Source organism: Pyrgilauda ruficollis, unplaced genomic scaffold, assembly GCF_017590135.1.
Source record: "Pyrgilauda ruficollis isolate IOZ18807 unplaced genomic scaffold, ASM1759013v1 scaffold79, whole genome shotgun sequence".
NCBI classification, from domain to species: domain Eukaryota; kingdom Metazoa; phylum Chordata; class Aves; order Passeriformes; family Passeridae; genus Pyrgilauda; species Pyrgilauda ruficollis.
Genome location: NW_024529821.1, coordinates 1,839,701 through 1,863,412, shown reverse-complemented (window position 1 = coordinate 1,863,412; position 23,712 = coordinate 1,839,701). Strand labels below are relative to the sequence as shown.

The 23,712-nt window shown below is 41.4% G+C and overlaps 1 protein-coding gene across 3 annotated transcripts in view; it reads left to right on the top strand.

Moving 5' to 3' along the window:
• LOC121364104 (glypican-5-like) overlaps positions 1-23,712 on the top strand; it is a 343,722-nt gene that overhangs the window by 122,343 nt on the left and 197,667 nt on the right. For all 3 annotated transcript variants that reach the window (XM_041487095.1, XM_041487094.1, XM_041487096.1), the window contains one exon: positions 25-150. In XM_041487095.1, coding sequence (XP_041343029.1) covers positions 25-150 — 126 coding nt within the window. The remainder of the gene's footprint in view (positions 1-24; positions 151-23,712) is intronic.

Below are 23,712 nucleotides of genomic sequence, written 5' to 3'. Positions count from 1 at the left end.
AAATGTGCTCTTCCTGCCTTGCAGAGAGTTCATCAGTTACATGAAGCGCTCCCGAACCTTTTATGCCTCCATAGCAGAAAGGCTTTGTGATGGAGACTTGGTGATGAGAGACAGCTCAACCTGCTGGAATGGAGAGGATGTTGTGGAAAGGTAAAAGTTCTAAGTAAAAAATTGCTGGCATGGTGTAGTGGTTTTGGTTCACCAATTAGAGATTTCACCAATTTTAGATTTCCCAGCCAATTCACCAATGAGTGTGGTGGGTTCAGTGCTGGCCAGTCACTTCCTACTGGGAGACAGGATTAGGAGAAAGGCAAAGCAGGCTCAAAACTTTAAAAGGATATAAAGAAAATTTAATTAACAGTAACTAAAAGGAAGAAAAAAAGTAGTAAGAATCAAAACAAACCCTTCAGAACACTTCTCTTCCCCCCACAACTTCCCTAAATTCCTCCCATGCAAAACCAGGACAAATGGTGAAAAGAGGTCTCTTCACATCCTTCTGATGGTTCAGCAGCATTCTAAGACACTGTTGTAGGTGCTCTGCAGGGTGAAAAGACTTTCCAGTTTCCCAGCTAATTTTTTCCCCCTCTGTATTTTATCAGTGTCTTTCCCATCCCCCTTCAGACTCTAAACTGGAATATACACTTGCATTTCCACGAGCTAAACTTGTTACTGTCATTTCTTTTACTCTCTATAACATGAGGCTACATCACCCTGAGGAGAAAAGAGATGTTTAGAACAAAAATCTATCTTTACTATCACTGTCAAAGTATACATCAGTTTTTGCAGTGAGAGCTGCTTGGAAGTGTGCCAGTGAATGTTCTCCAAAAATTTCTTATTGTCAAAACAGAGTAGTTCCATGGGATTGTGTTGGCTTTCATTGATGTTTCTTTTTGAAGTGGATTTTGTGGTCTGTAACAATTACAAAAGATAAAGTCCTAGTGTTGTTTTCTTGCTTTAAAGCAATTTTCATGGTCAAAAGTTGGTTTGTAGGAACTTGTTGAAAAATTCCAACATGGAGCAAAGATGTGACGCTTCCTGTCTGTCCCATTCATGGGGGTTCTGACTCCCACATAGCTCTGCTGAGTTTTCTCATGTGTAAATAACTTCAGCTTAATTACATTCGAGCTCTTTGGAGATAAATGCGTGTCTAACACATCCAAAAATAGCTTCAATATTTCAACATATTAAAATTCATTGTAGGGCATATATTTTAATATTTTGGCAATAAAACAATATTCCAAATATTGATGTATAGTGATTGCAATACAGGTTGAAGTTTTTACTGCAAAAGTAATGGAGAGGAAACAGGAAGAATATCAGTATTTCTGATCAATATTTCCATATCAGAATCTCTTTTGCTTGTGGCGTGTTGCTGGATGCACAGTTAACTTTTAGAACAAACAGCTTTCTGGCCAAAAGAAAAACAAGAAAAGCCAAACAAACAAAACCAAATATTTTCTGTATCAGTTTCCTGGGGGAGGAAAAAAAAAAAAGTTACTTTTAGTTTTTATCTTACTTTGTTTAAAAAAAGCCCAAACCACTCAAATTGCTGATACACATTTTAGAAAGGCATGAAGGGAAAAAAAGCTGTTGTTACTTTGCCAGTTTGTAACTTTCCCAGAACGGGAGACACATGAAAAAGTTTCAAGTTTGAAAGGGATGGGAAGCTTGGAAAAGTAGCAGAGAAAGGACTAACAAGATCCCTCATATGTTGAATTACAAAGGAAAAAATAGAGGCAAAAGGAAATCTAAACAGCCTATCCCCAAAGATGACAGCAGCAAAAACCCCAACCCCACCACCAAGCCTAGATATGTGTCTGTAGTTAACATATTAAATGGGCAAAATAGAACACAAAAAGGTTAAATTCATGTGTTTAATCAGACAGCTATAGATAGCTAGCTAAATAATATTAAATATAATAATATATGAATATATTCTCTCCCAGTATTGATTGCCTTAAGAGGAGGGGACTTTCTGGGCAGCCTGCAGTGGCACACAGCAGCACACAGACATCTCCTGCCTGCTGGCACATTCTGCTCCTTTCATCACCTGTTTGTTTTATAGGCTGGGCTTGGCACAGCCCTCCCCACGTGGCACATGAATCTGTCCTGGTGCTGCCTGAAGATGAATTCCTCTCTGCTCTTCCTCCCCTGCCAGGGCATTAAATATCAGCAGTAGTGAACAGCTCTGAACTCCAAACAGAGCCTTTTTATTGACTGTGGGTCTGCAAATGGATCACCCCCATGAGTCTGCTGAACTCGAGTTTTGGGTTACTGGGACTGTGGAGCTGGCACTGCTGCAGTTCCTGTTCCTCCACCCTCCTTGCATTTCATACTGCTGCTGTGGAGCTGAGCATTATTTATTTATTTATTATTTAGTCTCTGTGCTAGCTGGCATGCCAGCTCCTCAGGAAAAACTAACTCGAGCTTTAAAAACAATTTGACACTCAAATGCAGCTTGAAACAATATGAAGTTATTACTCAGAAATGAGTAATAATTCATGCAGCTGGTAGAGAGGGCACTTGAGGTCTGATCAACAGGATTGGAGCTGTACCTTTTAATTTTAGTTTAGTTCTTTGGGTTGGGTTTTGTCGTGTTTAAATCATTGTGTTTGCAGGAAAAAGGAGTTTGAGCTGCCAGTTAAATACACCATAAAAAGAGATTCCCACTGGTTTGAGACTCTGCCTCTGGCCTGCTCTTCAGAGAACAGGAAGAGATGGCTTTGCTAGGAATCCTCCAGTGTCAGTTCAGGACAAAATTAGAAATACTTGCGCTGGGAGTACTTTCTTTCTCTTAATTGCTCTTTTGAGCATCTTGTTCCTGAAGCAAGCCTTCATGTAAGAAATCACCATGCACTAATGAAATGTCTCAGCTTAATGATTGTTGGGCTGTAGCCATTTCTAACTTGGATCCAACACAGAATTGTTGGATCAAAGATCAAACTTTGATTTATTTGGAGCAAAGAAAGAAAAACCGTTCTGAAAATCACTCTAGGCAGTTCTGTGTTTGTTGCCTCTCCATTTCTAGAGGAAATTTTCTGACTTTCCAAATGAAATGGTAATTTTCTTAATGCCAGTTAGCTTGATCTGAAATATCATTGTTGATGGTGGAAGTAGAAGTATTCTGCTGGTCAGACACAGCTTCCCATTGCACAGTGTCCCCTCAGGTGTGAATGGGTAGATTTTAGCTACTGTGGGTTGCTCTGAATGTGGCAGACTTCAGGCTGGTGTTGCAGAAATATTTGAGAGATGGTGAAGTCTCATTCTCCTTTCTCCATACCTGCTGTGGTTTTGTAGCTTGAGGAGTTCAAGGGTATAAATACACACTCCTGTCACTGCAGAGTACAGGTTTGATGTGTAGTACCCTGATCTGGTGGGGCACAGGGGAGGAGATATTTTACAGCAACTGTTTTTCCACTTGGATTCCCTTTTTCAGGAAACTTGGACATGTAAATGGTTTTTAAACTAGGTTACCTGGAACAGAAAAGAAGGATGGTCTGTTACAGCTAGTGGGGACCCACATTTCTTTTCCTTCCTTCTCTCCTTTGTCCCTTGACTTGTTTTTTGGGGGATTTTGCACTGAATGGGCGGATTAGGGGACACCTGTCCCTGATGTTGAACAGATCTTGTCATGCGTTGTTAGGCTCAGGGCCTGTGAGAGCTGGCTGAGGAAGGAAGTGACAAATCACAGTGACTTTTTCTCAAAATGTGTTCCTTTAGAGACTCCCAGTTTTTATGAGTTTAGCACTTTCATTGTCCCCTTTCTCAATTCCTTAGGCTCTAGCAAGCAGCCATCTGGATATGGAAAACAGAGACAGTCATTTAGCCTCAGCTTACTTAAAGAATGTTTAACTTCTGTTCTTCTCATGCCATCAGTGTAAACAATTTCTGGAGATCTCCTTGTGACTGTAAACTGCAAAATGCTATCTCTCATTTTGCAGTATTTTTCAGGTTTTAGGGTATTTTCCCGGGCTTGGGATGTTTTGTTGGTTTTTGTTCCTTTCTTCCTCACCACAAATTTCAAAAAGCTCAAGGCAGGTCCTCACTATGACCCATGTTGGAAAAAAGGTGTGAAGAAAAGTGACAGAAGTCAGTGATGTTTGTGCATGGTATCTAACCCACAGACACTTGTGTCAGACCATTTGCCTGGATTTCATCTTTGTAAGATAAACTGATAAATCTGTACGCTTAAGAACTTTGTTTTTGTTGGTGGTGATGTGGGGTTTGTTTAGTGGTTTTTTAAAATACCATTATGAAGGAAATACAATTTTTAAGGATTTCAGTCCTGTATACTGTCAACAGATTGATCTCAGTGTGGGCATTTCATTAAATGTAATTATGTGCCAACTGTTGGGAGAAAGTTTAACCCCAGAAAGGGGCTGTGGGTTGAATTCTCCAGCCCCAGGTCCAGATGAGAAGTGAATGTGAGTCAGGAGGCAACTTTTGTATGAAGGTACAGAGAGCCAGGAGCAACTGTGAGTATCACAGAAAAGAGCCCAGGAAGCTGATGGAAGGCATGAGGAGCTCAGCCAAGGCCTGTTGGGGAGGTTTGATGGATTTATTTGTGTCCTCCTGGCCTGGAGTGCTGAAGAGTTAGGATGGCAGATCCTGGTGGGCAGTAGGAGATCCTGGAGCTCAGGCTTTGGGGTCACTGAGGAACTCTGCTAGCAGCTTCACCAAACCTTCTGCAGTTCAGCCTGGGGGGGAGCCCAAAATTTGGAGAATACCAAAGTACTTCCTGTACTTTGGTGCTTCTCTCTAAACATGGGTTTTTTCCCACTTCTTGTTTGCAGATTGCATTTTGGGTTGTGTTCTGTGCATGCTGTAGTTCCAAATCACTCTGATGTAGTGAATGCAATTCTCAGGATTGACTCATGAAGACCCCACTGCTGGTTAGGAATGACCTGATTGTTGGGAACAATCCTCCTGCTGTGAAATCACACTCTCCTTTTCCTTGCGGTGATTGACTTTCTTCTTTTTAGTCAATACTGTTACTGTGATATATCCAGGCAATTGGAATGGATGGGTTGAGTCAGTAGTTGAAAAGCATTTCTGTAAATGCAAATGGACATTTGACTTGCAAAGGCATTTTTCTGACGCTGCAGCACTCAACATTTTCTTTCAGGTGGAGAGACTTGAACACAAATAATGAATTCTTGATTTCAGAGTTTCTTCAGATTTGGTACCTACTCAATGTCTACTTTACTCCTTTGAGCAGAATTCATGGAAGAATAAATCTTGTCAGCCAACCAGCTTGCTCCAGTGGGACAGTATTTTGCAGATGCAATGTAACAATGACTAATTTGATACTATCGCAGTAAGAAAGGAAAGTTTGGAATATTTTTTTATTGCATAAAATAATGGGCAGGTACTCCTTCTTTTGTATGCTCTTTTATTTTATTCAGAAGGAAAGGACATCCCTTATTCAGTCAGAAAACTGAAACTTTGCAATTAAAGTACTACAGTATTAAAATGGTAATGCTCCAATCATTGAAGCTCTTCTAACAGGAACAATCCAGACATGGTTAAAGTCTATGGAATATCTCCAAGATAAAGTTTATTTTGTTGTGCAGAGTCCAAGAGAGTGACTTTGTACCTCTTCCTCTTAGGAAAGGTCACACTCAAAGTCCAATTGAAAAGATGGAAAGTGAAAGTCTTATCTGATCCTTCAATGTGTCTTAGCCAATGATTCTTCCTGGAGGGAAGCAAAATTCATTTTCTTTCATTTGCAATGGGTATGCAATACAGCAATACAAACAAGAGGGATAAATCCTATCAAGGCCTGGAGATATTGGGCTGGAAATATATTCTTTAGAATCTCAGGTAAATGAGATACCAGTGAGTGTGTTTTTAATCCTGATACACCTAATCCTTTCTCCTAAAACTATAGGGTAGGGTTGAAAGTGTGGTACCTTGATCTGTTGGATGAAAAGGATTCCCATATGATGTTTGGATTTTGCTATTTTTCAGGACATTGAATTTTTGATATTATTTCAAGTTGAAATTGGAGGCTTAAAAGTAGCAGTGTATTTAAAAAAAGTAAAGTTGGAAGTGAATTTTCTCATTTTCCTTTCCTGGTCCTGTGTCCCAGCAGTGATGAAAACAGCATTTGTAGACTCTGTGGAATGAGCAGGTCAATGGAAAAAAATCCATTAAATTCTGTGGACTTTGAAGCAAGAATCCATCAGTGTTGTAACACAGCCAATCAAATAATAAATGTTTCATTTTTCAAGCAGAAAGGAATTATGTGAGGAAGGTGTTGCTGAGATAAAACCTGTGGTTGCTTAAATGCAAACTTTTTAGTGGAAATATAAAAAAAAAAAATCTGCATAGTTCTGCAGCCTTCCTCCCACCTTGGTGCCTTGTTCAGTGGCATCTCTCTCTGTGTGAAATTATTTAGATATGTGTTGAAATATATATCTATATCTACATACACATATATGCATATATATACATATATATATACACACACACACATACATGTATATATACACACACACATATATAAATATATATCTATGTGTATATATATATATGTATATGTATTGTGGTGCAAGGTTCTCTGCAACAGTTCTTGCTTGCCTGACAGATATTTTTTGAGACAGAGAGGTAGAAATGAGTGGAGATGGGAACTGGATGAGAGTGGTTGGTATTAACTGAATTGGGAAATAGATATATTTATTTATATATATACACACACACACCCCCCCCACACCTGGCAGTTTGATATAGGTTTTACTGTGCTAGCAGGATGATCTTGCTGTAAACTGTCACGAAGTTAAATTAGGCCTTGGGGTTGGTTTTATTTGTGTTACAGGTACTTTGTGTCTGAAGGGTGGAGGAGCAATCTGTTTCTGCTGCTCTCCAAACCTTAAGTGCCAAAAGACAGAAAATAATCTCCTTTTTGCTGGTTTGTATTCCTTGCTGGCAAAATATCTTTGGTCTGGTGTGATGTGTGTGTGATTTAACACATCCAGCTGCAGACAACTTCTCAGAGAAATTTCTGTGGCAAAGTGGGGTAGCCTCCAGAGCTAGAGCTGGAATTAGAGAGAGGCTTTTTTTTTTTTAAGCTGGTTTTCACTGGAAAAATGTTGATTCATTGAAATGGGAGAAAAAAATATCATCTGGATTCTGGCTTGGAAGGCTGAAGGGTGTCCCAGATTGCCAGGAAAGCTGTTGTGCTGCGGGGAGATTGTCACTGTGCTGGGCTGTAAATCTCACCTTCAATAAGGGAGGATGTGGGCTGGGCTGGCCTTCTTCTCCTCTGTGAAAGCTTTTGTGTTTTCCCAACACAGACCAGGTAGAGCTCTGAAATGCTGATATCTTTGGCAGAGCAAACCTCACAGTGCTGCCTCTTTGCAGCCCCAAAGTGACCTCCCGGGGCGTGGGGTTATCTCAGAGTGTTTGCTGGCTCCAGTGGGGTTCAGAGCCATGCCTTGTGCTTAGAGGCAGATTTGCCTTGATCAGATGAGTAGACACAGAGACAGCTTGACAAACCTTAAGTATCATTTAAAAGTAGTTTAATTTATACATTGTTTATCCCACAGCCTCTCCATATTATTGATACAAACCCCTCTGGCTGGCTCTGTCCCTGCCCGGTGTGTACTTCCACTGACCTCCCCAGTAATGCTTTTTAAAATGAGTTTTTCTGTGCTGGGAGTTGGTGGTTTACACACAGCCCCAGAAACAGCCCAGTGGATTGATGGGAATAAAGAAAAATAGGAACTCTGATGGAAGTTTTGCCTTGCTCTGCTGATGAGTTGAACCTGAACCTCCCCTGTGTGGGAAATGAATTTGTAAAGAATTCTTAAAGTTTGATAGAAAGGTTACATACAAATACATTTACATACAAATGCATAAACTGAAGTTTACATACATACATTTACATTTACATACAAATACAGGGGTGATTTTAAGGTTTTAAGGTATTTATAGCGTGGTGTGGCAAAAGTTGATAGGCCAAGAAGTATTTATAATGTATTGTAATTAGGAAATAGTTGGGTTTTGATTGTGATAGTGTGAATTATAACATCTGTATTGTCTCACCCTTCCCATGAGACTGAAAATGGAATAAAAGTGTTTAAAATGCCTCTCAGTTGCCCATCTCTGGGGCAGAAAAGGGCTTAATCCAACACCCCTGCTCTGTCCAGACAGCCTCTTGCCAGCTCACTTGAGTGCTGTGATCATATTTTCAAAGTATTTTCTCACCCACAGTGCAACCAGAGATCTTGGCCCAATAAGATCTATTAATAACCAGTAGTTCTTTACACTGATCAGTCAACAAACAGAAATGGTACCCAACTTGTCAAAGTGATTGCTGTAAATATTTTGCAATTTAGGAACTGTCTGGCTCATCTCTGTGTTATTCAGAACAAAAAAATACAAATATCTGAAATTACCAGCACCATTTTTTCCCATGTACTAGATTTAAATTAATTTCCTACAATGTTTAAGTAGGGAATGTTATGTCTTTCTCAGTTCTCTGCTGCACTTATTTCCTTCTTGACCTGGATTTGTGTTTCTTTGTGTCTTTGCTTTCCTTGGTGTAGGAATAATTGTGTTTGTAGAGGTGTTCCTGGCAGCTCTGCTCACTTGAGCTTTGATTTGATGAGAGGGGGGACCTGGGGTGTGCAAACATCTTGGTGTCTTTATTGGCAGCACTTATTGTAGAAACATCTGAAATACTCTTGAAAGCTGGTGCTGGAAAAGCAAATTTGTGCAGGATGAAAACTTTTCAAAGCTGGTTTTGAAAACCAGCAAAAACCCCCATCTATTTTATTTTGTAGGCCAAAAGCCACCACATGAGCTTTCCTGAATATGAAAGAATTCTCAAGAGTGTTGGTAAATTTACTTCATTCTTTGGGCAGAATGTTGTAGAAGTAATTATCTGTAGAAGAGTTTATTGCTTTGTAAACTCTTCTGACATGAATATTACCCTTTAATTAGAATAAATACAATTAAACATTAAAGTGCATGTTTGATAAATGTGAGAAATCAGAAGTTTTTTTAAAATGAAAATTGGTCCAATATTTTAAATAGTTCAGGAGGCTCTGATGAACTTCAGGACCTGAAGAGACAGAGTTGGTGATAAAGGCCCATCTCTGACTCACCTGTGATATTTTACTTATTGCAATAACACAATGTCAAAGCATATTTTAAATAAAAAATGAATAGTTGAGGGTGAATTGTTAAAACCCTTGACTGAACAGAGGAGTTAACTTTGCCTTTCAGCTCATGGATTCACCCTTGGACAAATTACTTTTACAGTGAATAATATAATGTGGCACTGGTCTGGATTGTGACCTCATAATTTTCCCAGGGTCATTTTCCAGATAATGATTAAGTTATTTATAAACACATTTATTTACAGATGATATTTATCTATAAATATTAAGTTATTATTTCTGTTCATACCCAGCACTTGGCAGTTTATTTCCACTCAAGAATTTGGGGCATGATTTGAACAATATGTTTGTGGAAACTTAATGTAAAAAAGGCAAATCATCACTTCTGTTTTTAATAAATGCACTATTTCCACATACAGAAATTTAAAGCAAGTTATGTATTCCTTGCCCAGCTGTGGGAGCCGTTTAAATTCCTTGTACTAAACTGCTTGGGACAAACACTGTAAGTTAACTTGAAAAATAGTGTTCAGTGTTAACCTCTAACCTTGGCAGGCTCTTTGTCTAAAATCAGAATTTCACCTGGTTTTCTTCAGGAACATAGAAGTAGACTTGAGTTTTGAGACTCAGGATCAGCAGGCTTATTCCAAGGAAATGCATTTAAAATGTTATCCCTGAAGTACTGAGGAAATTCAGTGTACATGTTGGGATTTTGAGTACACGTCAGGAGGTTGAGTTTCACTAAGGAGAACCAGGAGACCTTCCAGTATCTTAAATACCTGTGGTGGATTCGTGGTGGGGAGTCTTCATCAGCTAATTGGAAAATGCTTTGGCTAAAGCAAGACAAAAAGGGATAAACTGCTGCAAAAGCACCTGGGGCCAAAGCAAAACCAAGAGCAGTTTTATTTTCTGTTTTTGCAGAGGCAGGACAGGCGAGCACAGTTAGTGGATGTAGCACCCTGCCATGGTTACTGCAGGATTTTTCACATCTCACCAAGAGCAGTTTTATTTTCTGTTTTTGCAGAGGCAGGACAGCCGAGCACAGTTAGTGGATGGTTACTGCAGGATTTTTCACATCTACTCAACCTCCTACCAGTGTGTGCAGGAGAAGAAATGCCACCAAAACCTTAAGAGATTCAAAAGTTAAAGAAAAGGAACAACTGGAATGTACTGGTGCTCCAATGCCAGCTTCTCTTCAGGTGTATTTTCAATACCTGGAACACAGAACTGGCATCCTTAGAGCTGTTTTAATTTGAATAGAACTGTGCCATTTTAAACCAGAGACAGATTGATCCATGACAATTGATTGCTTCTCGTGGCCACTTAGCTTGGGGACAAACTGCTCTGTGGGAAGGCTTGGGTGTCTTCGCTCCCTGGGAACCTAGAAAAGGCTTTTCAATAGATTTCAAAATACAACAGCATGCTCTAAAATTCCAGGTGAGGTGCTACAGACTAAATGTCTTCTACAAATCCCTCTGCTGATGCCTTGTGTGTTGCCTTGGCTTAGTTCTGTGTTATTCCCTAGGTAATGCAGCAGAAAATTGAGTATCATTTAACATTCAGTACTTCTAAAGCATATTTGGGTGGCTGCCTGTGAGAATTTTCGTCAGAATGTAAGGTGAGATAGAACTAAACTGAGAAGAATGGAGACTTCTGTGTAGGGTTACCCTGGCAGGGATAGTTTTACAGAAGTTCAGGTGTATTTAAGCACATCTGTTTCCCTGGCATGGCTGGCTCCCTGTGGGAATATTCTGACACCTTGTCTGCTTTTATTGAAGGTAAGAGGCTGGGTGAGTTTATTTGCAGCTGGACTGGAAGGAGAGAGGATTGAGGTCTTTGCTGTATGGTGTCAGACAGCTCACTCAAAATGTTTTAGTGGGTGGTACAAACCTTGCACTTTAAGGAGAACTCAACTACAGGGAAAAGACAATAAAAGGAAAGTTGTAATTCAGAGCTTTCTGTGGCAAATTAAGAGTGAAGATCATGGCAAACAGCAAATCTTGTCTGTGCTGAAGTGTGGCTCTGCCTAGCAGCCTGTCTGAACAACTCCATGGTTTGGGTGTGAGGACCCAGTACCAGCAATCCCTCCAAGAGTTGTTAGGCTGCTTTGCACCTCTGCAATGTTCTTGGGAACGTGGCTCAAATGTGCAAAACAGAGCTGGAGTGGCCCCACACCTGCAGAAAGCGCAGGGCACGTGTCAGAGCCATGCTGCTCTGACAGCCCTGAGCTCAGAGCTGGCAGCCAGGAGTTGGGGGGCCTGCAGGCAGGGTTTGATAACCTGAATGTTGCTGTGAAGTGGCAGTGGTGTCCTGTCACTGATGTTTTGGGGTTAAGAAGTTGAATTCTATTCTTACTGCAAAGTACATGAGCTCTGCTGGAACTCTGCAAAGGTATAACTGCTGTCTTTGGTGTCAGGCAGGCAGAGGTGGAACCTTTTGGAGGGGACAGAATGCCCTGATGCTCAGGGATGTTTGCTTCCCAGCATGGTAATTCCAGAAGCATAGCCCTCCTGAATGGTTGAGTGGCTACAGGAACAGCCAAGTGCTCTCTTACCTGGAGGAATGAGTCCTTCTGTCACTGAAAGTCTTTGCAAAGACTGATCTTTCTAAGCCTGATTTGTATGTTCTGTTTCAGTTTTGTGTGACTCCTGACAATCTCTGATTGCTTTGGGGAAGGGAATTATCTCCCATCCCACCCTAAACACCTGTCAGGAGCAGGCCAGGGTGCATTGCAAGTGAAAACTCTGCATTCCTGAGAGAACCCAACATGTTCCTGTTGGTCCCAGCTCCTCCTGCAGCCTCTCCAGCTGAGCATTCCTGATAGGAAGGGTCCAGGGAGCAATGTCTGTGCCTGCTGAGTGCAGAATGTGCTGGGGGTGCCCCAGGTGTCCCTGCCTGGCACCCACTGGCTGGTGCTGCCTCCTCAGCACCAGCACAGGAGTTGGGGATATAAAAAAGCAGAGTTCTCTGATGGAAGTAAATGTTTAAAACTTCCTGCTGTACTAATTTCAGCTATGTGGAACTAATGTAATTTTTGCTGATCAAAACCACAGGAAAAGTGCTTTCTGGCCTCATTCTGTAGGGCTGGCCTGGCTCATATTTTTCATCCTGAAGATAAAGAACTACTCAAGTGATTTAATTTTTTTTTTTTTTACGTTTGATAACCAGACTCTTACAGTTGAGAATTCAGGTTTAATTACAAATTGTATTGGGCTGTTAGCTGTTCTTTAATCCCTTCCATTTTAATTCTTGGAAATCCATCTAATAATGTATTCTCTTGATTTTCTTTGTTATTCCTTTATTAGCAATGAGTTCTGTCTAGAAAGCCTTTTCATTAGATTTCAAAATACAATAGCATGCTCTAAAATTCCAGGTGAGGTGCCACAGACTAAATGTCTTGTACAAAACCCTCTGCTGATTCCTTGTCTGTTGCCTTGGCTTAGCTCTGTGTTATTCACTGGGTAATGCAGCAAAAAGCTGAGTATTATCTAACATTCAGTACTTTTAATTTTGAAGCATATTTGGGTAACTGCCCATGAGAGTTTTCATCAGAATGTATGGTGAGATGGACTGGGCTGGAAACGGACTGGATGGAGAGCTGCTGTGGGTTTTTTCCATGGCTCTGACCCAAAGTTCAGAGAAAGGGCGGCTGAGCTTCTGTCAGCCCCGGTGGCTCGTGTTGCTCGGCGTGGAAGCCACATCACAAGTGACGTCCAGCAACTCCCTGCTCGTGGGCCCAGAATGTGTCAGCTGACGTGGGATCAACTGCACAGGTCCAAAAGGAAATTTAAACCAAAACCATAAAACCATGAAGGTAGTAGCATTGTTGAAAAAAGGTGGAAAACAAAGTGAGGATGGATATGTTTGTACCTGAATTTTCTTCCTGAGGCCCTTCCTCTGCAAGTGGAGGGCTGCCAGATCAGATCCTCTTCTGCTGCCACCAGAGGGCTTGGGTTACGAAATTTTAATTCCTGGCTCTTTGCTGATAGACAGAATACTTGGAAAACTTTGCCAGCCCCTCCTAAGTGGCCTCCCTTGCAGCATTCCCTGTCAGCATCCCGTTTGTTCTGCTGGGTGGTGTTGGGTGTGGTGTCACTTCCATGGGTCAGGCCAAGCAGGACTGATGGGAGGAAAACTGCAGCTGCTGGAATGCTGAAAAACTCCAGGGATTGCTGCTGGAGCTGCACGTGGAGCAGCCTGGGAGAAGTTGTTTTTGACAAGAAATGGAGTGCAGGAACAGGCAAGGGTGTGTGCAGACATTTGGGGTTCTCCAGTGCCATTGACTGTGAAGAGCATTCTGCAGCTGTAAAATTGCCTTGGTTTGAAAAGCCAGGTGTCTGCTGAGGAAGGCAGGAGCCTCCCCTGAAATGGAAAATGCAAATCCCTTCCCTCTGAATTATTATAATTTTGAAATTAAAAGGCTCTCAGGCAAAGGTATGGGAATAGGAATAAAGTTCTTTACTAGGAAAATACAAATGCAATAGAACTGCCCAGCTCTGACAGATGGGGATAGAACACACACCCCAGCCACATCTTGCAGCCCAGGACAAAGAGAATGGTGAATAACTTTAGGTGAGCATTAAAGCTCTCCTCACACCTTTGGAGTGCAGCTGTTGCTGGGCGTTACAGCCATGAAAGCTGTGAGTTTAATGTTTTACAGCCTTTCATAAGTTGTGCTGGAATTAGCACTGAGCACAGCTGATGCTGACATACCTAAAAGTGAAATGGGAACTGAATTAAGCTGAATCAATGTAAAAAGTTAAAAAAAAAAAAAGAAACTGATGCAATGCACATTTTTCTACATATATATTAAATACATCTGAATCAGGCAAGTTCTTTGGAAAATTAACTGTCTGGAGAATTCCAAATGCATTAATATAGTCAATTTTATGGAATGGCCACACACTGAGAGATTTGGCAAAGGACCTAAACCACCTTATTGCCTGCAAAGAACTGCTGATTGCAAGCAGACTTGGAGCATAATGAAGTTCCTTTTTAATAGGAAGGGGGTTTTTGAGTTACATCTTCACAGGCTGATGAGAATTATTTACAGAGTTAATAGAAGTTCTCTATATAAGGGTCTGTGTTAGGTAATAGAACTTAATCCATCTTAAAACTGCATTCAGTTTGTATGACAACTTGTGTGTCTGTGGTTTCTAAGTATTTTGAGAAAATTCAATGTGTAAGCCAGAGCTTTTTAATTAATCAAGATGCTCACATTGTATTAATAATGCTTTTCTCAGCTTTTCTGTGTGGCAGGATTAATAGCTATTAAGTCTGAGTTGTTCCCAAAGTAGCAGTGTGTGTGTCGGTAGTGCTAGCTGATGTTAGCTGTCCATTCATAAAACATGTCAAGTAGTTCAGGTCACTGGTTGTAAGAAGAGTGAGAAAAGGCTTTATTTAAATAATTTAGGTGAACCTTTTCGATTATTAAAGTGTTTTTTAAAGTAATCACACGCTAAACATATCTTAATTTATCAATAATGCCGTGGAAAAACAAGATTGGTTATTGGACACCTTCTCATCATAAATCTTTTGTTTGTTTAAAAAAAAAATCAGAATTTACTTCCATCACCTTTTTTGCAATAAGATCTGTTAAGCAGCAGTGAGATTTCAACCCAAGCTTGAGCTGGTGTAACTCACACAGATTTTGGGGAATGCTGTTCCAATGTTCCTTAAGTAGAGTTTTTTGGGAGCACTGCCATTGTAGTCTCTGTCCCTTCAGCTGCTGCAGCTTCTGTGTCAGTGGAGCTGCACCATCTCATACCAGCAGAAAATGGGATTGTTTCAGTACATGATTGCTGTTGTGTAGTAGCTGTTTGTTTTGACAGATGTTGTTTTAGTTTCCTGTCTACCAAGTATTCAAAAATCTGTACTTCACTACAAATTAATGCCATCAGCTGCTTCATTTTATTAACTAGGCATGAAGAGGTTCAGAAATTAAACTAAGACTCTACATTTTTATTTTAGCTTATTTGCTGGTATCTGACTGAAAAAAAAAATGGAATAATCAAAGATTTTTCGTTGCAACTCATTCTTCATAAACCTTGGAGTCAGAGTTCTGAATCTTTGCAGAATTGTGGCTTGACTCTGTGTCATCTCACAATGGCAGTTTCTGAATTTCCTGCCTCTGTTCATAAACAGAGAAACTCAGAAAAATAGCAGCATGGTACTTTTTAGATCAAATTATACCTGTGGAATGATAGCTAAAAAGAATAATGAGTTTTCATTTTCTCAGCCCTCCTAGCTTGCACACAGGAGACAACAAAGTTGCTGGGAAGGTTTTTGAGTCTGCTGTAATCAACTGGACAATTCACAGTGTGCTTGTGAGTGCCTGTTGTCTGACAGTTCTTGTCTGGAGCTCTGCTTACTCCACTTGAGAGCTTTGGGGAAGGTTAAATTTATTCTAAACAGCATCACCTTTGTGTTTCCTGCAGTTTATGGTAATGGGGTTGCATCTCTCAGAAGATTTTCCCACTCTGGGGCCAGGATTGTGCAGGTTGGTAGCAGAGCTCCAGATGAAATTCCTTTTTGCAGCTGGAGCCTTTGGGTTTTAAACAACAGGTGAAGCCAGAGGTTGTGTTCTCATTGGGGCTAGAATGATCATCTTTTGGGTGAAAGGACAGGTCTGACAGGGCCAGTATTTACTGGGCTCCTTTCTGAGGCTCTGATCTTCAAAGGCTGAATCCTCAACAATGTTTACTGTTGTTTTTTTAACCAGCATTGGGTTTTAGAGCCACCTCAGTCTGTGCTTTCTTCCTGCTGCGTTTCTTTTGTGAAATATGATGAAAATGCCGTGTGATCTCTCTCTCCAGAGATAACTCAGTGCATAAAACCAAAAGAAAACAAACAAAAAGCCCCTAAGCTCTCTTGATGGATCAGTAATGTGTCACTGCTGCTGGTTTCCTCTTTTTAAAAATCATTCTGTTTTGTCTGATGGGACAAACTGGAAGTGTCAGGGCTGGCACATGAGGTAAAAATCTATCTTAGTAGCAGAATTCAAACACCATTCATGGTCATTTGTAGTAAAAAATTGCCTGAGTCTAATTTATTAGCTGTTGTCAACGCATATGCACGAGCATGTGTGAATACACAGCCTGGTGCTGAGGCTGCTGAGGGCAGTAATCACAGAAGTGCTGTCATTAATGGGGGGACAGTGCTGAACCCAGCCAGGGACATGGGTGTGGTCAGTGGCAAGCAAATAAACTGGGACCATGGATTGGGAACAAAGCAGATTGGGAACAAGACAGAGAGTGCCATGAAGGTTCCATGGGGTAGAGAGAACAGAGCAGAAAGGTGGCAGAGCAGCAGGCAGGGCTCAGGGCAGGGGGGAGTGCAGAGCTGGGAGGAGGCCACTGCACATCAGAGCTCCAGTCAGCTGTAAGGTGTGCCATTCACATTCTCTGGAAAAATCCCTTCGCCCAGGATGGAAGCTGAGAAGCCTCAGAGAAAAGGAAAACAATTCTTATCTCATTTGCTTCTCCTGTGCTGTGCTCATGTGGAATGTGTTTGGAGATTGTTTACCCACAGGTGATTGTTCCATTGCATTCTGCTGTGAGTTGTTTTCACTATTTGGCCAGCTGGGGCCAAGCTGTGTCAGGGCTCTGGAGAGAGTGATGAGTTTTCATTATTATCTTTTTAGCATTCTGTAAGTATCCTTTCTGTATTCTTTAGTATAGTATAGTATTCTTTAATATAATATACTACCATAAAGTAATAAATTAGCCTTCTGAGAACATGGATTCAGATGCATCATTCCTGCCTTCATCAGGACATTCCCAGCAAATACAGTAGTAAGGAAGCTTGGGCACGTGTGGATAAAGTCGGTGCAAGAGAAAATAGTGCAGAGAGGCTTTAATGGGCCCAGGGCAAAAGGCAGTGACTGAGACAGGCAGGGGTCAGCTCTGGCTGAATTCAGGCTGAGGACCCAGGGACAGCCTGGCTCGGGCAGCTGGACAGGGTGAGGGCACTGAGGGGCTCTGGCTGCTCTCTCAGAGGCCTCACCATAGAGGGTGAAGTTATTTAAGTGTAAAAGGTTGTTGGCAAAGCCTGTAAGTGGGTGTAGATTGTAGAGTGGGAAATCTAGTCTGGGAATCAGATGTCAGTCCACTGGAGAACCAAACTGCTGGAACAGTTTATTAAGAGAGAAGTAGGGAGGGTCAACTAAGCCATATTGTTTTAATAGGAGCCATTTTAAGCATGACTAAAGCCTGGACCTTGGGGCTCAGGAGCTCAGTTTCCATCCTGTGTGCTGCAAGGAGTGCTGCCATCTGAAAGAGCCTCCATTATACGTCTGGATGTAGGAGAGCAGGGATTCCTGAGTTACTCTGGTGGGACAGAAGTCCTGATTTCATCCACACTCCTTGTCTCACGTGCAGATCCTGGAAAGGAAGGAGGAATGTGAGGCAGAACCCCCAGGTTGTCACTGGCCATCGCTGTAGAGTCTTGTAGGAAATCTAATAACCAGGAAATTTTCCCTGGAAGCCTTTTCTCCCCAGCTCTGGCTGTGCTCAGGTTTATTCTCTGTTCATTCCTACTTCAACAGCTCTGTGTGGTTAATTGGCCCTCATGGTCTTTTATTTTTCCCTTGCTCAAAGGACAATAAAGTTTAACATTTCTGTAGATTCTTGTGCTGTAAGATACCTCTAGCTGTTCCTACCAAGAGTTTCCTGTCCCAGCCAGGGCCCCTAAATCTCATCCCTTGCTGCCATGTGCTGATGGAAGAGAAACCATTGAAAGAAATCCTCTTCCCCTCTTTCCCTTAGCACAGATTTACTTCCTATGGGAGCTGCTGACTGTAGATCACAAATAGCTTGTTAAAATGATCAATGGTTTTCCTTATTGAAATGAAAATCTGGTTATAGGATGAAGTGTGGGTTTGTCAGATTTACTGTGGTGATAACCCACAGAAGTGTTTAATAGGTGGTTGCACCAATTCATTTTCTTTTATAGCATAACCTTGTGGAAGTTGACAGTTACCATGGTTTCACATTGCTCAACATTAGTTCCCCTGGAAAAAACCCCAAAACCAACTTGTCTTGTTTTTTCATAGTGAATGAGGTATTGTTGTATGAATTGAAATCCAAACAGAAAAAGAAATTTCAATTTAAAAGGAATTTCAACAAAATACTGGCAAAAGGTAAGGTGGAAACATGCTAGTTTGCAGAAGCAAGCTCTGCACTTGAGTGAATTCCTTGGAGCAGCCCAGGTGTGTTTGCAGTGACAGGGCTTTCCCACCTGGCAGCTCTCAGGTGAATCTCAGTGCTCGAGGGGCTCCTGCCAGGGCTGTGACAGAAGAGGGGAAATGAGTGTCCAGGCAAATTACTCACTTGGAAAGACTGTATGGTGTTTGTCTGCACTGGATGTTTTTCCTAGAAGGAAATAGCTGCTCTGTCTCATTCAGAAAAAAGTGATTATTTTTACAGTTTACATGAAAGGAGCAAAACCAACCAAGCAGAGTGATCAGTGTGGGCAGAAACACCACTTGGCTGTGCTGTAACTGCAGGGCATGGTTTGAGAACAAGCTGCACCCTGCCTGTGTTGGGCTGGGTTTGCTGTTGTGGGTCTCTGTGGGTGTTTGTTTCCACGTTTCCTTTTCCCCATGAGGCATTCCTGGCACTGCAGATCCCAGGGCTGGGCAGTCAGGGGCCTTCAGCTGATGAATTTGATGCCTCCTAATTGATCTGCTGTTGTCAAAAGGTGAATTGCTCTGCTGAGTCAGGCTGCAAAGAGAGGTACAAATCTTCAGGCTGGTTTCAGGTAGATTAGGTTTTGATAATCATTAGGGTTAAAGGTGTAATTTTAAAAAAGAAAAATAGTTTCTCAATGGAAAACTTGCTATGGGCACTGTGTGGTATATATTTTAGATACAAAAGGGTCTGAAAAATTGGTTGAATGTTTCAGTAACACTGGGTGGACCAATTATGAGAGGATACTTAAAATCCTTTGAAAGTCAGCCTTGTAATCTATTTATAGATTTATCCTCTTGGGTTTTATGGTACATCATCTTAATGTACTATCTACTAATTCAAATTCAAGAGTTGCCTAAGGCACAATAGAAATTGTAACACTCTGCTTGTCCTTTTTTTTCCTCTAGTCTTTCTAAGGAGATAAAGTACAGGGAGTTAGGTTGGTAACTGTAACAAGTACATACACAGTAACTGAGTACACATCTGTTAAATAGTGTTTGGTGTTATTAATTAATAAATAAATGTATCATTTACTAATTATAACATATTATAATATGGTATAATAATTTATTGAATTTATAAAGTATTAATAAATTAATAGTGTATTACTACTAATTATATTATTATTAATAGTAATGATAATAGTAATGGTTATGGTTGTAGGTAGTAGAAATCAGCCGTGTTATTAGCAGACACAAACACCAGTACTGTGTGTTTCAGTGCCTGGCAGTGTGTGTGTGTGTGAGATGGTGAGTATTTGATGAGGCTGGAGCTTTGTGCCATTTGCAGTGACCCTGATCTGGGGGAGAACAGCTCCTGGGGTGTTTGACTTGCACTAACCCTCTCTGTCCTGGGGCTCTGTCCTTAGGAAGAAACTTTTCAGCCTGAAGTCAGACTTCCAGTAGAAAAGTAGGAATACCACTGAAAAAACCCATTTGTGACTTTGCTGTAGCCACTGGGATTGCTGTTGGAGTTCAGAGTGCTGTAAAAAAGACAAACGCAATGCAGGTATGGGTGGAACATGTTTCTGTGAGCAAGTTTAAGTACTGCTGTTCAGAGGAAGCATCTTTTCCCCTTCAGAGCCTGCAGCTCTCTGTGAGGAAAGCTGACTCTGTCAGCCTGAGCAGTACCTGGGTGTGTTAGCAGTGACTCTCTGGCTTTCTGCTTGGTGCCAGTATATGTGATATAACCAAGTATATTCCTGTTTCAACCCTGCTATCTGATAGCTTAATTTAATGTCCTGTTCCTCCACAATCACCCTGAGACTGTGTAAAAACCAAATTTCCTCCTTTTACTGGCCATTCATGAATTTTATTGACTTTAATCATACCACTTACAGCTATCTAGTTCCCACATTGAAGAACCTCAATATGTTTAGCCTGTCCTAGGATTCCAGCTACCCCACATCTTTAAAATATTTATTGCCATTTTTATACCTCTCTGTACTGTAGCAGTGCCCTCTTTGAGTTTGGATAACCAGAATTCCATGGAATGTCCAAGACACAGGCTTTCTGTGGCTTTAAAGCGGTAAAAAAAAAAAATGTATATGGGGAAAAAAAAAAGGGGGGGGGGGAGAAATCTAAGAAAGAAAAATTAAGAATAAATAATCTTTGTCCTTTCTGACAGTGGCTGAACAGTGAGCTGATGTTCCCAAACCGACCATAACAATCCTGTGCTCTGTCCTGAGCAGTGGTGGCTGATTGTGTGCCCTCAGTGTGCTGTATTTAGGGCAGCTTTTCTCTGGCTACATCTGGTGATGTCCAACTTAACCCCTCAGTTGTTTTGCCCAATCACTCAATGTCATGAAATCTCCCTTCTAGAACTGCTGTTATTTTCCACTCACTAAATAAATTTGTATTATTGGTAATTCTCTTACTTCAGTGGAGCTTAAATCTGGACAGGTTCTTGAGCTGGTTCTGAAGAGGAGGTCAGAGCCTGTCTCAGTGTCATATTTCTGCCGTGTTCTTTTGCAAGAATAATTAACTGTGAAATTAATAAATTTGAAGATGGTGTCACTTCAGGAAATTTTGTTGTTTTCTGTGGTTACAGAATGGTGTCAGTGCCAGTGTCCCCAGTCTGAACTGATGCCTCCTCTCAGTGGGGACAGGTGACTCAATGCATTACTCCTTACTCAAACACTTACATGCATGGTTTTCACAGCTGACTTAACAAAAAGCCAGAAGAGCAGCAAACAAGTTGCTTTTAATGCTTTCAGTTCTTTGAGCAGTTCTGTTCCCTTCCATTCTGCAAGGAATCCTGTGCTGACAGCCTGGTTGACTTCCTCTTTGTAGTTTACTTGCCTGTGTATGGATTCAGATGTCCTCTCTCTTTGTGCACAGGCACATAAACACATGTGCACCTCCCTTGGTCAGCAGTTGTTTTGTCTTTGGCAAAATCAGCAAATTTAAAATGCTGGTTCCTGCTACAGCTGGTATAAAGCCCAAATGTGCTGCTGGTAGGACCAGCTCAACCCCTTTAGTCCCCTGTGCAGTTCCAGCCAGCTCAGGCTTGCTGGACTCGCACCCCTGGCAGAGCTTTTGGGGTCTGTGTGGCAGAGCACCTTCAGTACAGTCTGCCACCATCCTTTCTTGCTGTTCGGTGGGGTTGTGACATGAAAAATTGTCTGTCTTAGCCAGAAAAGGGAAAAATATTTCCTTTCTACAACTCTTAAAGGTTGATTTAATCTGTCTTGTAGTGCAGTCGTTGTGAGAGTATCATAACAGCACTGACCATTTGGAATGTATTACAGACCTCAGCACACTTACCCACAGGCATTTAAGCAGACATGAAAAACCAACTTGAAAATCACTGAATTTAAAGTAATGCTTTGTTAAGTCTATACTTTGAAAATAGGCATACATCCTCCCACCTCACTTTTTCTTCCCCTCAGAGAACTGTAAAATACAGCATTCAATGTTTCCAAAGCTGAATTCTCTTAAAATTTAATTGAGGAAACTGTGATCCCATAAAGAAAAAAAATTCCTGCCTTACTTGGTCGTTAAAACCAATTTTATACATCTGGAAAGCGCTGTTCATTTCTTGTGTTACACAAAATTAGCACGTCAGCTGAATGGAAAGGAAAACATGGGATGACACATTCTGCCAGTTCCATTTATCCTGTGCTGCTTGTATCAAATAGAAATAAAAATCCCAACACAAACCATGTAGCAACACGAAAAATGGAGAAATCATAGACCACGGAATTTATCCGCGTTCTTGCAATCTGTTCTGGTGAAGATCAGATTGCCCAGCAGAGAGGGACAGCCTTTCTCCATCCCACTCCCTGGAACTTGAGGCTATTTGGACATAAATCTCTTCTCAGGACCTGTTGAACAGGTGGGTGATGAATTGGAGGCACTTACCAGAAATACCTCGACGCTGGGCACGAACCATTTGATGATGTTTTGTGCCACCTTCTTGCGTGTAGGATTTGTTGATAATATTGCAAGCAGCTCAGCTGGATGGAGTGAACACCAAGCAGTGTCTGCACCACGGTTATTTGGTGTTGTTCCAAAGAGTGATGCTTGTTCTCTTCTGCTAACAGAGATCCTGGTAAAAATAGCAGGAAGCTTCCTAAAAGAAAAGCCACGTGTCACTGGAAGGATGAACTGTGGGAGAAAAAAGCAGAGAGGACTGTGTTTAGTGCCTTTGTGCTGGGGCTGGATGGGTCACAGTCCATAAGCTTTTGCACCTTTCAGAGTGTAGCAGCAGTGGGAGATCCTTGGTGCAGAAGTTCAATGCTGTTACAGGGAAGCTCCCAGGATTCATCAGCCACCGAGGCACAGAGCATCCTGGCTTGTACCAGGCAGGTCCTGACCCAAACCAGCCCCAGACCCCAGAGAACAGCACTGAAGTATTGGCATTGCAGGCAAGATGGGAAGCTAATGCAGCTTCTGCACAGAAAAGGAGCAAACAGCAGCAAGAAGATGATGGGGTGGCTGGTTCTGCTGTCCGTGGTTCCAAGTTTAGGGCACTTGAAGCCATGAGGGAGTCAGAGTCAATGAATTCCAGTCTGGTGGGATTCATAGTATGTTTTCTACTGAATATGGCCTTTATGCTTCTGTCCTGTCACTGCTGGACCATTTGGGAGTGAAAAGATTTCTTTTGTGTTCCTGATGTTGCCATGACCTAGCTACCACCTTAGTCAGATAACTTAATTCTCATCTCTGTCTCTCATCTCCAGAGCTTGACCTGCAGGACATTTTTTTCCCCAATACATGTTTATTCTGTGCTTTATCAGGACAGCCATGCTCTCCTGACAGTATCTGCTCATTGCAGAAGTGATGCATTGCTGCTATTAGAATTGGCAATAACACTTACAGGGGAGCATTATCTAAAAATCCCCACTTCCACACTGGAACACTCACTCTGCTGCTCAGAACACTGTTGTTTGCTCTGCTTGCTGTTTCTAGTTTCAAAGTTCATTCATATGACTTTAGTATAAATCTTTTCAGATGCTTTTGCTGTTATATTATTGCATCCTTGTGAAATTCACAAATTTTGTGTGTATAAAACTATTTAGGTTTCTGTTAAGGGTATGGAATTTGAGTAAATGGAATAGTAGTTTTAAGAAGTGGTGTCAGAACTTGTATTTCCTCACACACCCTGTAGGATCAGGGACTGCATCTGAGCTTAAGTGATATTTAATAAAACATCCTCACTATCAATGTTCTAACCTGTGATTGTTCTGAAGAAGTTTATGCCTCTTTGTAGCACTTCACACTATGTCTGAAAACACCTTTTGTGTCAAGGCACAAGAAAACAGGTCATTATATTGGTGGAATTGCTGCCCAGCAGAAGAAGCCTAGCAAAAGATGGGGTGTTCAGGTTTCCATCTGGGCTTCAGTTAAGTGATTTTCACCCTGCTGCTCCTTTGCTGCTCTCCAAATGCTCTTTGGGAG